General features: G+C 32.2%; 1 protein-coding gene across 3 annotated transcripts; it reads left to right on the forward strand.

Annotated features, from left to right (window-relative positions):
• Positions 1-36: 36 nt before the first annotated feature.
• On the forward strand, positions 37-13,175 carry LOC148624944 (bifunctional glutamate/proline--tRNA ligase-like). Of its 3 annotated transcripts, XM_088568090.1 has the most exons (14): positions 57-136; positions 2,432-2,471; positions 3,040-3,211; positions 3,869-4,044; positions 4,327-4,378; positions 4,621-4,830; positions 5,092-5,244; positions 5,515-5,616; positions 5,802-5,957; positions 8,097-8,291; positions 8,580-8,753; positions 9,788-9,948; positions 10,297-10,440; positions 12,215-13,175. In XM_088568090.1, exons 3-14 carry the CDS (start codon positions 3,116-3,118, stop codon positions 12,369-12,371), a joined length of 1,776 nt encoding a protein of 591 aa, XP_088424216.1. In that variant the 5' UTR covers positions 57-136; positions 2,432-2,471; positions 3,040-3,115; the 3' UTR covers positions 12,372-13,175. The 3 variants fall into 3 exon arrangements, with proteins under 3 accessions (XP_088424217.1, XP_088424215.1, XP_088424216.1); XM_088568091.1 differs by lacking the exon at positions 2,432-2,471 and having other exon boundaries at positions 37-136; XM_088568089.1 differs by lacking the exon at positions 2,432-2,471 and having other exon boundaries at positions 51-136; positions 2,627-3,211.
• Positions 13,176-13,534: the final 359 nt, after the last annotated feature.

Below are 13,534 nucleotides of genomic sequence, written 5' to 3' on the forward strand. Positions count from 1 at the left end.
TCATTTTAAAGGGTTTTGTTATGCAACAAATTACGTAATGATATCAATCGTGATGACTTGGAAATGATTGTTCAACTTCAAAAGTGTTTCTATGCGGTCACAACAAATTGTACGCACAAACTTGTATAGACTTAAGGTATGTTGTTGTAAGAAAAGGTTTTTTTTTAGTCTTTGAAATTTGATCTAGAGAGATTTTGAAGACGCTATATAGAAAATTTATAATTTAAAATTCCATCGAATCAAAATGAATTTTAATATTTAACAAAATTTTGTTGAGAGAAATTACAGTTACCGCGTTAAAAGTTAATTTACTGTTCTAAACAAACCACGCGAATGTAACAATGAAAAAAAAATGGAATGATAATTTCTTTTTTTTTTACACTTGCTGTCAGCAATGTATAACCTCAATATTCATACAATTTACATATGTGTATTGTTGTTTTTATCATAGTAAAAAAGCAGCAATGATAATTTTAAGAACGAAATTAACATTTTAATCCTTTTTAAGTCGCTAATATTGTTATAGACTTCTTGCACTCGTAATTTCAGCACTTAATATTCGCATGTGATTTGCATAAATATGTAGTTATACGCTTCATAATGCTGCAGATCCTCGCTGTGTTTACCACCATAGCGACATAGTTCTTGCTTCATGCGTGATAAAATGTATCTCTGAAGTACCATACACGTGTGTTTCTTGATTGTACGAGAAGGGGAAGTTTACATGAATCGATCGGTTGGCTTGGAACATTACCCAGTTTCCGATTCAGGAAATGAGGCTAGTTACTAGACTATATAGGTCATATACATTTGCACGACCCGATATTTATGAATATTCATAGCCTGTTGCTTAATATTGTCCATAAACTGGTTTCCTGGTCAATATTATAAACGACCCAAAGATCGCTACAGCGTACCTTTTTTAAAAACATAACATACAAATGTCTATGCATATTTTTTGCTTGTATGAGAACGGGAAGTTTACATTTAAAGATGAAATGATCGGTTAGAATAGAATTTATGTAATATTTCCCAGTTTCCGATTCAAACACAGGCGCCCGTTACAATTGATTGTATAAAGGTCATATATATTATCAGGGCACCTGTATCTATATAGCCATTGCCAATTATTTAATCTTGTTCTGGATGCTTGGAAACCTTCATTTCATAACGGTTACGAAAGAGTACGCAAAAATATCAAGGAAATCAAGGCTTTAGAAGACAGAAGTAATCCGATTTTAGAGCATATCGCATTTGTCAGTAACAGTGAATATTGGACGATTAGCGACTTTGATTTAGATATCTAATTTTTTTTCAGAATTACCTTGACTCGTAAGAATGTAGTAGACATGCCTAATTTGGTGTTTTCGTTATTTTGATCGATTTTAAACTTGTTCTTGTTTTTGTTTTCATGTAAAATTAGTATTGTCATCTGCATTGTGAGGGCTTGGTACATGAAATACCTCTTAAGATTCGTTCAAGATTTTCGTATTCAGCGATTGTTTTGTAATATGCCCAAGAATTTCGAAAAGCTTGTCTGAAGCGGTTGTTAAGGGACGAAATGAACGTCTGTCGCTGTGTGGAATTGGCAGTGTACATGTTTAGTTTAGAAAAGACAAATACATAGTTGTGATGATGGTAATATAATCTATATATCGTTGTTTTTCCAAAAGATGGTACACCTAGATATAAACCCATGATTTTTCAACACTGTATACTTCTATTCCCCATACTTAGTTAAAATCCCTACTTAAAAACATACATCGTTGTTTTTCCAAAAAAGATGGTACACCTAGATACAAATATATAGTTTCATCATACGTTGCAAGAAATAAATCCAATTCATCTTCCAAATATACAGAGGAAGATGTTTACAAAATGCTGGAATTTTTAATCGACGACATATTTTTCCAGTGTGGTGGACGTGTTTTTTTTCAACAAACGGTCGGCATTCCAATGGGGACAAATTGTGCTCCTTTACTTGCTCACCTTTTCCTTCACTCTTACGAGGCTGACTTTATAGCTGATCTGATCCGAAAGAAAGAATATCGTTTAGCTAGATACTTTAATCTCAGTTTCCGCTATATAGATGACGTATTATCTTTAAACAATCCTAATTTCGGAGATTTGATACATCGTATCTATCCCAAAGAACTTGAGATGAAGGATACTACAGACACTGTGAGGTCGGTCTGATATCTTGACCTACACTTAGAAATCGATGGTAAAGGAAAAACTCCAACAAATAGGCTTCTGGAACAGGGTTATGTTGCTACAAGATTGAAGTCAACACTACCGAAGTTTTATGGTCGTCATCCAGTATGGGCTGCCTTACACCTGACCAGGTAAATTTTCATCGGTGAGTGGCTACCTATTACTGGTCAGTTTAAATGTCCCAATAGCTTTGTCAATCCTTTGTATTGTTCAGCAGATTGGTAACAAAAGACTGTCATGGTTGTAGGAAAGTCACTGTAAGTTTTGTATATATTTTGAATTTGACATGCCTCTGTACTTGTTGATATGCTGGTTTACCTTCTAAAATGCGCTTACATATGACCATGATATTTTATACATGCCTCAAAATTTCAGACGTAGAGACCGTTTCATCATTTCTTTTCCTTTTCAGATAAAGAACTTCTTGGACCAGACAAACTTATTGTTTCTTACTGCTTGCATTACAGCATTACAATAAGAATTTCGTTTTAATAACTATAAGAAAAAAGGCTTCGTTTCGTTTCGTCCGGCTCGTTTCCGTATTGAAATTTCTAATAAAGTGCATTTGGGGACAATTTATACAATATTTTGCTATGCAAGGATTGTTTCAAAATTAATGTGGTAATTTTCAAAAGTACAACTACAATACTATCAAAGAAAATATTAAGAATGTGTCAAGCCTAAACAATACTCATTTTGGATATAATTCATAAAAAATCACATTAAATCCTCCTCACTTTTTAATGAAATTCAAAATGCAAGTATTGTAAAGTTAAAGTCGTTTTTCGACCAAGTGGAATAGTTAAACTTTCATTGTATCTTAAGGAACGATAAATCAGCGACAGGAGCACATTTAAAACTTGACCCGATTATACAACTGCTTCAGAGTCAGTAGTGACAAATGCCAGGCTCAACTACTAATGTATCAAGTCCCAAGTCAGAAATAAACGACCATGAGGATAAAGATAAGGAATTGAAAACATCTAGTGTTTGTAATGTATGTTATACTAAGAAAAATAGTTTTGTTTTTGTTTTTGTTTTAATTTGTCGTGATTTTAATTCAACAATACTATTTGTGATAAACCAATCTATGATTTTTTTCTGATTAAAAGAAAAAGATGGAGAAAAATAAAAAAAGATTGCACAAAAACACGTAGAAGGGTGAGAAAAGGTATCTTAACCTTTTAAAAGGGTCAAATTTATGTCAGAATGACGCAAAATCAATAAAACACGTATTATTTACGTATCAATACATTGTATTAAAATTTTGTATTTAAATTGTCCATTCTTATGTTTCTATTTTTCTGAAGAAATTATGAATTTCATTTAAAAGAATGTATAATTTAGACAGAGTGAATCATGTATTGTGAAAACGGCAACTTGGACCCGGAACAAAATGATTAAATAAAACTGCCAAAGTGTATTAGCTGAAAACATTCTTTACACTGTCTGATTCGTACGAAGACTGTCCCTTTAAAAAATAAAGATTATTGCTTCAAAAAAGATTTCTAATGAGCCACTCCCTTTTTCATTAAATTATTTTGTAACTCCCAAGTGATGAAAGTCTGCATAAAATGAACAATTAAAAAACAAACAAAAAATGTGTGGGTATTATTTGAATCGAAACCTTATCTTAATACATATTTTCGTTTAGGAAGTCCAAGAACTGTTAAGTATGAAAACTAAGTACAAAAAATTGACCAATAAGGAATTCGTTGGAGATGGAGGAAAGAAAGTCAACAAGGAAAAAAAACCTAAACAGAAAAAAGGAAAGAAAGACAAGAAATCACTAGAAAGAGATAGTGCAAAAGACGTTAAGAAAACTACTAGGTATATCAAAGACGGAAAGAGAAGGAAAGCTGATGCATTAAAATCTGTAGTTTATTTGAAAACGACAAGTTTTGGATGTTTAAAGTATTCATTCTTGTAGTTGGCATAACAAAAAAATATTGGCGTTAAGAGATGATAGATAATTTTATATGGTTCTCGAAAAGCATAACAGTCGTCGTTCCGACTTTTTGTTTGTCTTAAATGAATATGTTCATTTTAATTTAAGTAATCCGCTATCAAGCAGAAGGTTTATTCAAACAATTATTGTTTTTTGTACTCAAGACTGGGTCTAGAGACAACGAAAGAAGAGAACTTTTCTGACTGGTACTTACAAGTATGTACTCAACTGGTTTATAGATTAATATATTTTCTCTTATGAATTAATTAGATTACCATATTTTCATTTTTGTGTAAAGAGGTTAGATTTTTTTCTTTATATTTAGATTTTGAAATAATTTTGAATTTAAAACTGCACAATAATGTTATGTGTTTAAACTGAAAATAATCAAAAGTTATGTAAGCTTTGTAAATTAAACATAGATAGTATTTGTTTTAATTAAACGAACCTTTGCCTAGGTGATTCAAAAAGCTGAGTTAGTAGAATACTATTGTGTCAGTGGCTGTTACATACTTCGTCCATGGTCCTATAACATATGGGAATATATACAAGGTTTCATCGACACTGAGATCAAGAAACTTGGTGTGGAGAATGCGTACTTCCCAATGTTTGTATCCAATGCTGCTTTTCAGAAAGAGATGGCCTATATTAAAAATTTCGCTCCTGAGGTAATAATTAATGAAATTTAAAATGAAAACATCTAGTTAATTCGTAAAATAAAATAATAGGATGAGAATGGAAAGTCAAACAACATAAAGATCTAAAACCTAATACAGTAGATATAGACAATGGATATATCTAACATTTTCAAAATATGTCTCCTTAACAAGATTTTAACAAGTTTGCCCGTATGAAAAGCTCAATGATATCAGATTAACCAAAATATCGAGTATAAAGGGATTTCAGTGTCCAGACTGTATTTATAACAGGTTGCTTGGATAACAGAATGTGGAAATTCAGAACTGGCCGAACCTATAGCTATCCGACCAATCAGTATTCTTGCGATGTACCCAGCATACGCCAAATGGATTAAATCTCACCACGATCTTCCACTCAAACTTAATCAATGGTGTAATATTGTCGTAAGATATATTAAGATATTTACTAGATCTGTTGGCATTTTGATAGTTCAGGTTTTTTTCCACGACCTAATTTCCGTTTGAAACTTCATCATATATATATACTTCAAAATGACTATTCCGAATGAAGATAATTTCAAATGATTCCCTGAATACATAACCAAATATCAATTTCACATTTCTAGTGAAGTGAAAAACAAAACAAAAACAAAACACTTACTAGTATTTAAAACTAATAAAAGAGAGATAATTTGTGTTATTTTTTTTTTTCAGAGACTGGAATTTAAAAATCCACAGCCATTTATAAGAACAAAAGAGTTTTTGTGGCAAGAAGGCCACACAGCTTGGTCAAACCAAAAAGATGCAGTAGAAGAGGTTTACTTATTACATTTATTTGATTGTATAATTGCTAAAATATTTTGCTCGTAGGGAAGCTTACAAATCAAAATGAGCATTATACAATAGATACTAGTAATCAAGATAGGTGAAAATATTTTAAAAAAATGAAAAAACAAGACATTTTACTCGTATACTTTTATGATTTCTTTTACACAACTTAGGTCTACACAATGCTAGAACTTTATGCTAGAGTATATGAAGAGTTATTAGCTATACCAGTCGTAAGAGGCAGGAAAACAGAGAAAGGGAAGTTTGGTGGTGATGGTTTTACTACAAATGTTGTTGCCTATATACCAGCAAGTGGCAGAGCTATCCAGGTATACTAGTTCTTTGTTTCAACAAATCTATATCCATGTTATAGCATTTTGTAATGATAAATACATAACTTTTAAAAATTTAATAATAATAATTAAAAAATAGAAGTATGCAACTGCTTAGATATACTTTCTGCGTATGGTATATTATAATCTTTAATCCCTAATAACATAATAACTTCATAGAGTTTTTATTTCATTTCATGACTTACTTGTTATGACGTACATGGAAAGGCTTTAACCGTCCTCATATTATAGCTTTCGTTTCTTTTAATAATCTGGATTTAAGGTTCATACAAAAAGGTCTTCTTGCGCCTTTGTGTTTTCATGAACTTTTGATTCCAGAGCGTGTTTTTCTCATTTCCTCCATCCTTCGTTCTAATAACAGCCTGCATTATTCACTTAACCAGTGGCTTTTACGTTGTGGGGAATTTACTGTTACCAGTGAAATGGATCATGATAGCTGTTTCTTAATGCAAGATATTACTTTTGATATAAATAGGTCTTACTATGTTTTGAATTTGAACATGTCAAAGACTGATCCTTTCAGACAGGGTGTAAATATTCTTATTTTTGAATCTGAAAGTATCAAACCTGTACAGTGTATGAAACAGTTCATTGAACTTAGGAAGAAAAAGTGCAGTTAGTTCATCAGCTCTTTCATAGACTGTAAAGGAGCACTATTGAATAGAAACAAGTTTATTGACTTTTTAGACATGCATTATGTTCATTAGGTATTAATGATTCCAAATACAGTGGTCATGTGGTCATTCCTTTCGTATAGGGGCAGCTACTGCTGCAGCAGCTGCAGGAATCGAAGATCATGTGATTCAAACTTTAGGTTGATGGTCATCAAACTGTTATACTAGGTACATTAGGACTTCAGTAGATACAATTAAACATGCACGAATCAAATGAATATTTCAATCCGATGTTTATTGTTGACTATAGTTGGTTACAGTATCTACATTTAAATGTGCAATTCACATTAACGGTGGAGCAATATTCTTGGGGACACTCGTTATACTCCTTTTGGCGTTTTCAATTCCATTTTTCTAGAATTATAATCCCCAATTCAGATTTTTATGTTATTAACCTGCTGGGCTCCCCCAGGTTATCTTTTACTTCCTTAAAGTTTTTTCAATGGTTAGAAATCAGTTGTGGCATTTGCCGGGCTCTCTCAAGATATCTAGTCCACAGCTTCCAAACGTCAGTAGATGTGCCTGCCGGGCTCCCCAGGTACTAAGATAAGGTTGTAGGCATGTCTGTCGGGGGCTCCCCCCAGACACAAAGATTTAGGATGTAGGCGTGCCTGCCGGGCTCCCCCAGGTACTAAGATTAGACAAATTTATACAGTATCTACTGGGCTCCCCCCAGATTCAATGTACTTAGTTTTCTTTCATTTTTGAGTTCACATATATTTTCATTTTTTACATCTTTCGTGTATCTGCGCCCCCTCCCCCCCAGATACTAATTTCTAAAATAAATTTGTTTTCTACGAGTAGTCCCCAGATTGCCAAATTATGTTTTATGTTTTTTTATTATTGAATAGTGTGTTTATGTAAATATTTTGTACTGATGTGTTACTTAGTTTAAATGTAGTTATTTTAATAGATTTAATAACTTCATGTGTTTGCTTTTGCAAAGATGTTATAGGTTTTTACTACATACAATCACCAACTTGTTAACTTGTAAGATACGAATGTACATTGAGACAAGATGTACGTATACATATATTTACTGTTTTTTTAAATTCCATGAAACTTACACAGAGGTGAAGTTGCACACAAGATAAAATGATGGAATGATGTGTTGAACTTGCATAATGGGGGCCTTAGGAAGTGTTCCTCTGCTAAGTATGAATTTGGTTTCTCAGTGTGATAAAATGCATACAGATGTATACAGAATAATTAAATTCTTTTTCTTGGTTAAGAGTGCATTTTGGAAAGGTATGTATCATGTTCTTGAGGGTACATAAACAGTTCAGTATTTGATACCTAATACCAATATTTTTTCAGGCACAAAAAAAAACTAAGAACTGGTGATTGTAGACGTCCATATATTTTAAACTGACAAAGAATTAGAAATTTCAAACTTTGAGATCTAAAACATTTTTAATGTTTCATTTTTTTACTCTTTTAGGGTGCTATATCACACCACTTAGGCCAGATATTCTCCAAAGTATTTGAGATTATGTACAAGGACCAAGAAACGCAGGAGAAAAGATATGTCTTCCAAAACGCATGGGGTATTACAACAAGTACCATTGGAGTGATGTGTATGGTTCATGGGGACAACACAGGACTTGTACTACCACCAAGAGTTGCATGTATTCAGGTGTGATATTTGTAAATGTTTGCAAAGATCCTATCAAAACATACTTGCGTTGTTTCATAAATCTCGATAAGAACTATGATATATCACATGACTATATTTTAGTACTTTCCTCCTCAGGTGTTTTATTTAAAATTCAACAAATATTCCTAAAATTGGAGGTTCACAGCGACAACCTTTTCCTGAACATGCTATAAACAAGATGCACTTTTCCACAAATACCAAAATGAACGATTGTTCGAATAAAAACATGTGGAATCAGATAAAAAAAAATTTCTATCTGTTCATCAGGTTATCATTGTTCCATGTGGTATAACAGCTAGTATGTCAATGGAAGATACTACTGCACTCATGACTAAATGTACTGAATTCAAAGATCTGTTAATAGCTGGAGGGATCAGAGCAAAAACTGATCTGAGAGACAATTACTCTCCAGGATGGAAGTTTAATCACTGGGAACTGAAGGTAAGTAGCGTGTGGAAGGACTCAGATAAAACGCTAATCTTAGAGACAACTACCGGTACTCCCCGGGATTGAATTTAATCACTGGGAGCTGAATATCATTGAATTGTCTGCCCCACTGTAGCATCCTTGTAAACAGACTAAAATTAATATCTTGTAATTGATCTCAAACAAAATGTGTACCTACTTAGTCATACGAAAACTACAGAATCCATTGTATGTTCAATGCCATGGGCGAAATATTAAGTTCACTGCATAAATTTAAAAAAAAATTACAGTTTTTTTTTCTATGTTTTAAACATGGGTTTTTATCATTGGTAGTCATATTTAGTAGTTTGTGTTAGAATCAGTTTGTGAAATACTCTTTTCTTAGAAAGAGTTTAAACTATTCACAGAAAGATTGTTTTATTAGGATTTAATTTGCCTTTGTTCCATTCAAATCTTTTAGTACAAATGAGTTGACATTATAAGTTATAAGCTTCCAGGTGGCCCCGTCAGTAGATTCCGGAGGGTAATACGTTAGCCAAATCCCCCAACAGATCTACTGACTGTCTAAATAATCATAGACGTTTACGGGGGCTAACAACATTTTTGTACAATTTTCTTGATCTAATTATGGGGAAATAAACTAATCTTTGTATCGAACTATATTTCTTCGAAGTTATTTTGAAAATCATTCAGTGCTTACTAGGTAAAATATATTTTTTCTTGGCATTACGGTCAAATGTACACACTGAGCAGTGGCGTAATTGAATTATATATGTCACATTGTTTAAAATTGCACACTTAGGGTGCGTCGTTTTATTGATAGAGCAAAATTAGTCTCATCGTCATTCTGCAACTATTATTATCATTGATTGTGGATTTTCCTTTTATGGTCATTTGCATATTGTTCATTCAAATATTTTCATCGATGGCGGATGGACTTTTCTTTATCTGCATATTGCTGCTTTGGTTATTTGGACGAATGGTTTTGTCCAATCACGAGTGGTCAACACAATGCAAAATCGTACAATACAATTTTATCCTCTTTTTAGGGTGTACCAATCAGAGTAGAATTAGGACCAAGAGACATTAAGAATAACCAATTTGTATCTGTTAGACGAGACACTGGGGAAAAATTGAGAATGAAAAATGTAGATTCTGTGTGTCAACTGCGGTCTTTATTAGACAAAATACAGGGAGATTTGTACGCAAAGTATGTAAAAGTAGAATCTATTTGCACAATTACAATTAATTCTTCCCAAAAATTTAATATAATGCTTTCTAAATACTATTAAAGGATGGTAATGTTTGCATTACTATTCCTTTATAATATACACATTTATTATGATTAACAGGTCCTGAACTACTGACATCAAGTTCACTTGTTCTTGAAAATACCTTTTTTGGTATCTTTGCATGTTTAAGTGAATCCTCAAAACCTGAAAGATTTGTACGACTTTAATTAATAAACCGTGAATAGCAAACATGCCCATAAACCTTGGCGGCGACCACAGACACCCATTTAAATAATTTCATTAAACTTTATTACACATTTCAACAGAGCTAAGTCAGATCTAGATGGTCACATGTCAGTATCACATGACTGGACAGATTTCTGTGACAGTTTAGACAAGAAGAAGGTCATCCAAGCTCCATTTTGTGGAAGGATTGAATGTGAAGATAAAATAAAGGATGGCAGTGCTAGGTAATTTTTTTTATATTTACTTGCTGCAATGTTTCACTCACTATCGATTTCTTACTTTACTTTACTTTGCTATTGAAACACAAGACTGAAAAACTTTGAAAGTTTTATGGTCGACATAAAGAAGTCATTACTCGTTTGACAGCTTCGTAGTTTCCCTCTCGTTTTGATCTGGATTTGTTTTCTTGTTTTTGTGCCCGGATTATGGATTTCTGTTAATCATAGTATCTTTGCATTTTAGTTTCAGTATCGATATACATTCACATAGCTGAGGATTTAAAAACAGAAAATTGTATACTTTTCCCACATGTGAAAAGGAAATCCCATTGTTTCCTATTTTCATATTCAGGTCATGTGCTTCCATTTTGATATATTTGAATTGTCTAACTAACGCTTCGGTATTTTTACCTGTAATTTTCCATGCAAAGTTATGTAGCAAAAAACATATCATTGTTAATATTACCGCATGCAAGGACATAAATAAACAAAATGTTTGGGGCAAAAAAAGCTTGCAGTTCCCACATACGTTTTTTTTCATTCATCCTTAAATCCAAAAACAAAATACAAACCACTACACTCTAAATTCTCTTCCACCATCTTTTGCATCCCGACCTCATGGTCCACTCTCCTTCTGGCTATCGTTCCATCAAAGTATAATGATAATCCTATTTCATGAGAAGTAAATCCAGATTGACTCGTGTCTGGTCCAACTAATACTCAGTTAATAGAGGATTGGTGTAAATTTTCTAATGGTTCGTATATATTGTCTAGAGATTAATAAATTGAATTATTTCAATAAAGAGAACCGAAATTTCAGTGATTACATATACTCAGTGAAGGAAACAAGTATTTTGTAATTTATTAAATCACATTCTAAGGGAGTATTTTGTAATTTATTAAATCACATTCTAAAGGGAGATATTTCCACTTCTTTGTCATTTGGTCAGTAATCCATGCACTACTTCAGATGCGCTCTTCTACTTAGTTCTTTGAATGCAAATGGTGACCACAAGGGGCGTTTGGGCAGAAAAAGTGTACTTTGAAAATCAAATATTAGTCATTTGTAACATTTTTTTACATGTCTCTGCAATCTCTATGCTGCCAGTTAGCGGGGAATGAAAAGTGTGTTTATTAATACCATTTTCTTAAAAGCATTTTTTTAACCTGATGATAATTGTTATGATTTCAAAGGCTACCATTTATAGAAAATTTTGAATATGTTGTCAATGCAAAATTAAAACATATGATTATTACCTCTTTATACCTCTATTCCCCATACTCGGTTAAAATTCCGACTCTAAAACATTATACATTGTTATTCCAAAATAAGACGGTACACCTAGACGTAAATTGGTAGTTTTTTTTGTAGAGATTCGTCATACTTTGTAAAAAATAATTCAAAATCATCGTCCAAATACACCGACGAAAATATTTTCAAATGCTGGAATTTTTAAACGATAATATATTTATCCAGTGTGGGCGGACGCGTTTTTCAACAAACGGTCGGCATTCCAATGTGAACAAATTGTTCTGACTTCATAACTGATCTGATCCAAAACAAGGAACATCATTTAGCTATATCCTTTAATCTCAGTTTCCGGGATATAGATGACGTATTATTGTTAAAAAATCCTAGTTAAGATAAATCGCATCTACACCAAAGAACTAAAAATAAAGAATACTGTAAACACTGTGAAGTAAGCCTAATATCTTCAAAATTCTGCATATTGTCACTTCCGATCGCTTCTTATGCTTTATTTCCGTACGTATTTTTCAGGGATGTTGCAGTTGTAGAAGGGGCTCCTTTAATGGGTGCCAACGGACTGTGTATACCATTTAAACAGCCACATGATCTGACAGATAATACTAAATGTATTCACCCGGAATGTAATATAAAGCCACAGTTTTATACTCTATTTGGAAGAAGTTACTGAAATGTCTTGTCTGAGATATTTTCGGCTATGCTTATACTTTGGTATAAAAAATTAAACACATATAGATTATTTAAGAGTGTCAAGACATAATTTTACACAAAATGGTATCTTAAATTCTTGTGTTTAATATCGGTTGAAAGTCATTAACTGAATTTTCACCCGTTTATCTTGCTTTTTGTTTGTGTATTTTAAGTTATTCCTCGAATTCGCAAAAAAAATATAATTTAATTCAAAGATTTGAGTAATTAAACAAGCTTTTGCAAATGTTTTTGTTAAGGTATCCAGTCTTGTAATGTTTGAAAGGGCAATTAAGAAAATTAATAACAACAGCAACAACCAAAAACAAAAGATAATAAATAAAAGATTTCAGACCTTTACAAAAATCGATCGAAGTATCACATATGGACCCCTGTATACCAAGTGGGGCAGTATATATCTTTAGGACGGTAAATGCAAAATAAAAAAAAACATAAATTAAGTAGCACTCCAGCTAAGGATCATGCAAAATGTAATTCATGGGTAAAAAGCCTACATATTTTTATTTTTGATATTTTGTTTGAAATGTCATAGTAAACAGAAATAAACATGTGTTTTTTATATATAACCCGTGCTCTTAGGAGATAAAAATTATATAGAATGCTACTGTATTTTCAATGTCGGTTATCTCCTAAGAGCAAGCAGATTTGAATGAATAATTACACATTTCATAGTATAGACCCATAAAACAACTTAATTACAAAAATATTTCTTTTTGTTTGTTGTAGTCATTTGTATATCTTATAGAGCTTTCTATATTAATAAAGAATTTGAATTGGAGTAAATTCTTGTCCTGAAAACAGTTATATATTCATATCATTTTAACCAACTAGTATGTTAAGAGATTTTATATGACTATGAATACTAGTAATGAAAGCAATTTAGTTTTATAAGCCACATTTTAATGTTCACGTCTAAACACATTTCAAAAATGAAGACAAGCTGTGTAAAGAAAGAAATGTGTCAAAAAGGTATCAATAAAGCAACGGGGCATTGTCGTCAATAATGATAAACTCTTCTTTATGTGTTATAGTTAATAATTGATAATTGATAAATTTTTTTATATTACACCAGTTTGCACTAAGGCCGTGTAAAAAACCTAGCTTTATGCGGATACAGAAAAAATC

This window comes from Perna viridis, chromosome 2, assembly GCF_037379345.1.
Source record: "Perna viridis isolate PV_CMFRI_1.1 ecotype Kerala chromosome 2, ASM3737934v1, whole genome shotgun sequence".
NCBI classification, from domain to species: domain Eukaryota; kingdom Metazoa; phylum Mollusca; class Bivalvia; order Mytilida; family Mytilidae; genus Perna; species Perna viridis.

What these genes read in the sequence shown, in the direction of transcription:
- LOC148624944 (XM_088568091.1), top strand. Translation starts at nt 3,116, where the DNA reads ATGCCAGGCTCAACTACTAATGTATCAAGTCCCAAGTCAGAAATAAAC. An exon ending in TTTCTGACTGGTACTTACAA is followed by an intron (nt 4,379 to 4,620) that starts GTATGTACTCAA and finishes ACCTTTGCCTAG; the next exon opens with GTGATTCAAAAAGCTGAGTT. An exon ending in TTAATCACTGGGAACTGAAG is followed by an intron (nt 8,754 to 9,787) that starts GTAAGTAGCGTG and finishes TCCTCTTTTTAG; the next exon opens with GGTGTACCAATCAGAGTAGA.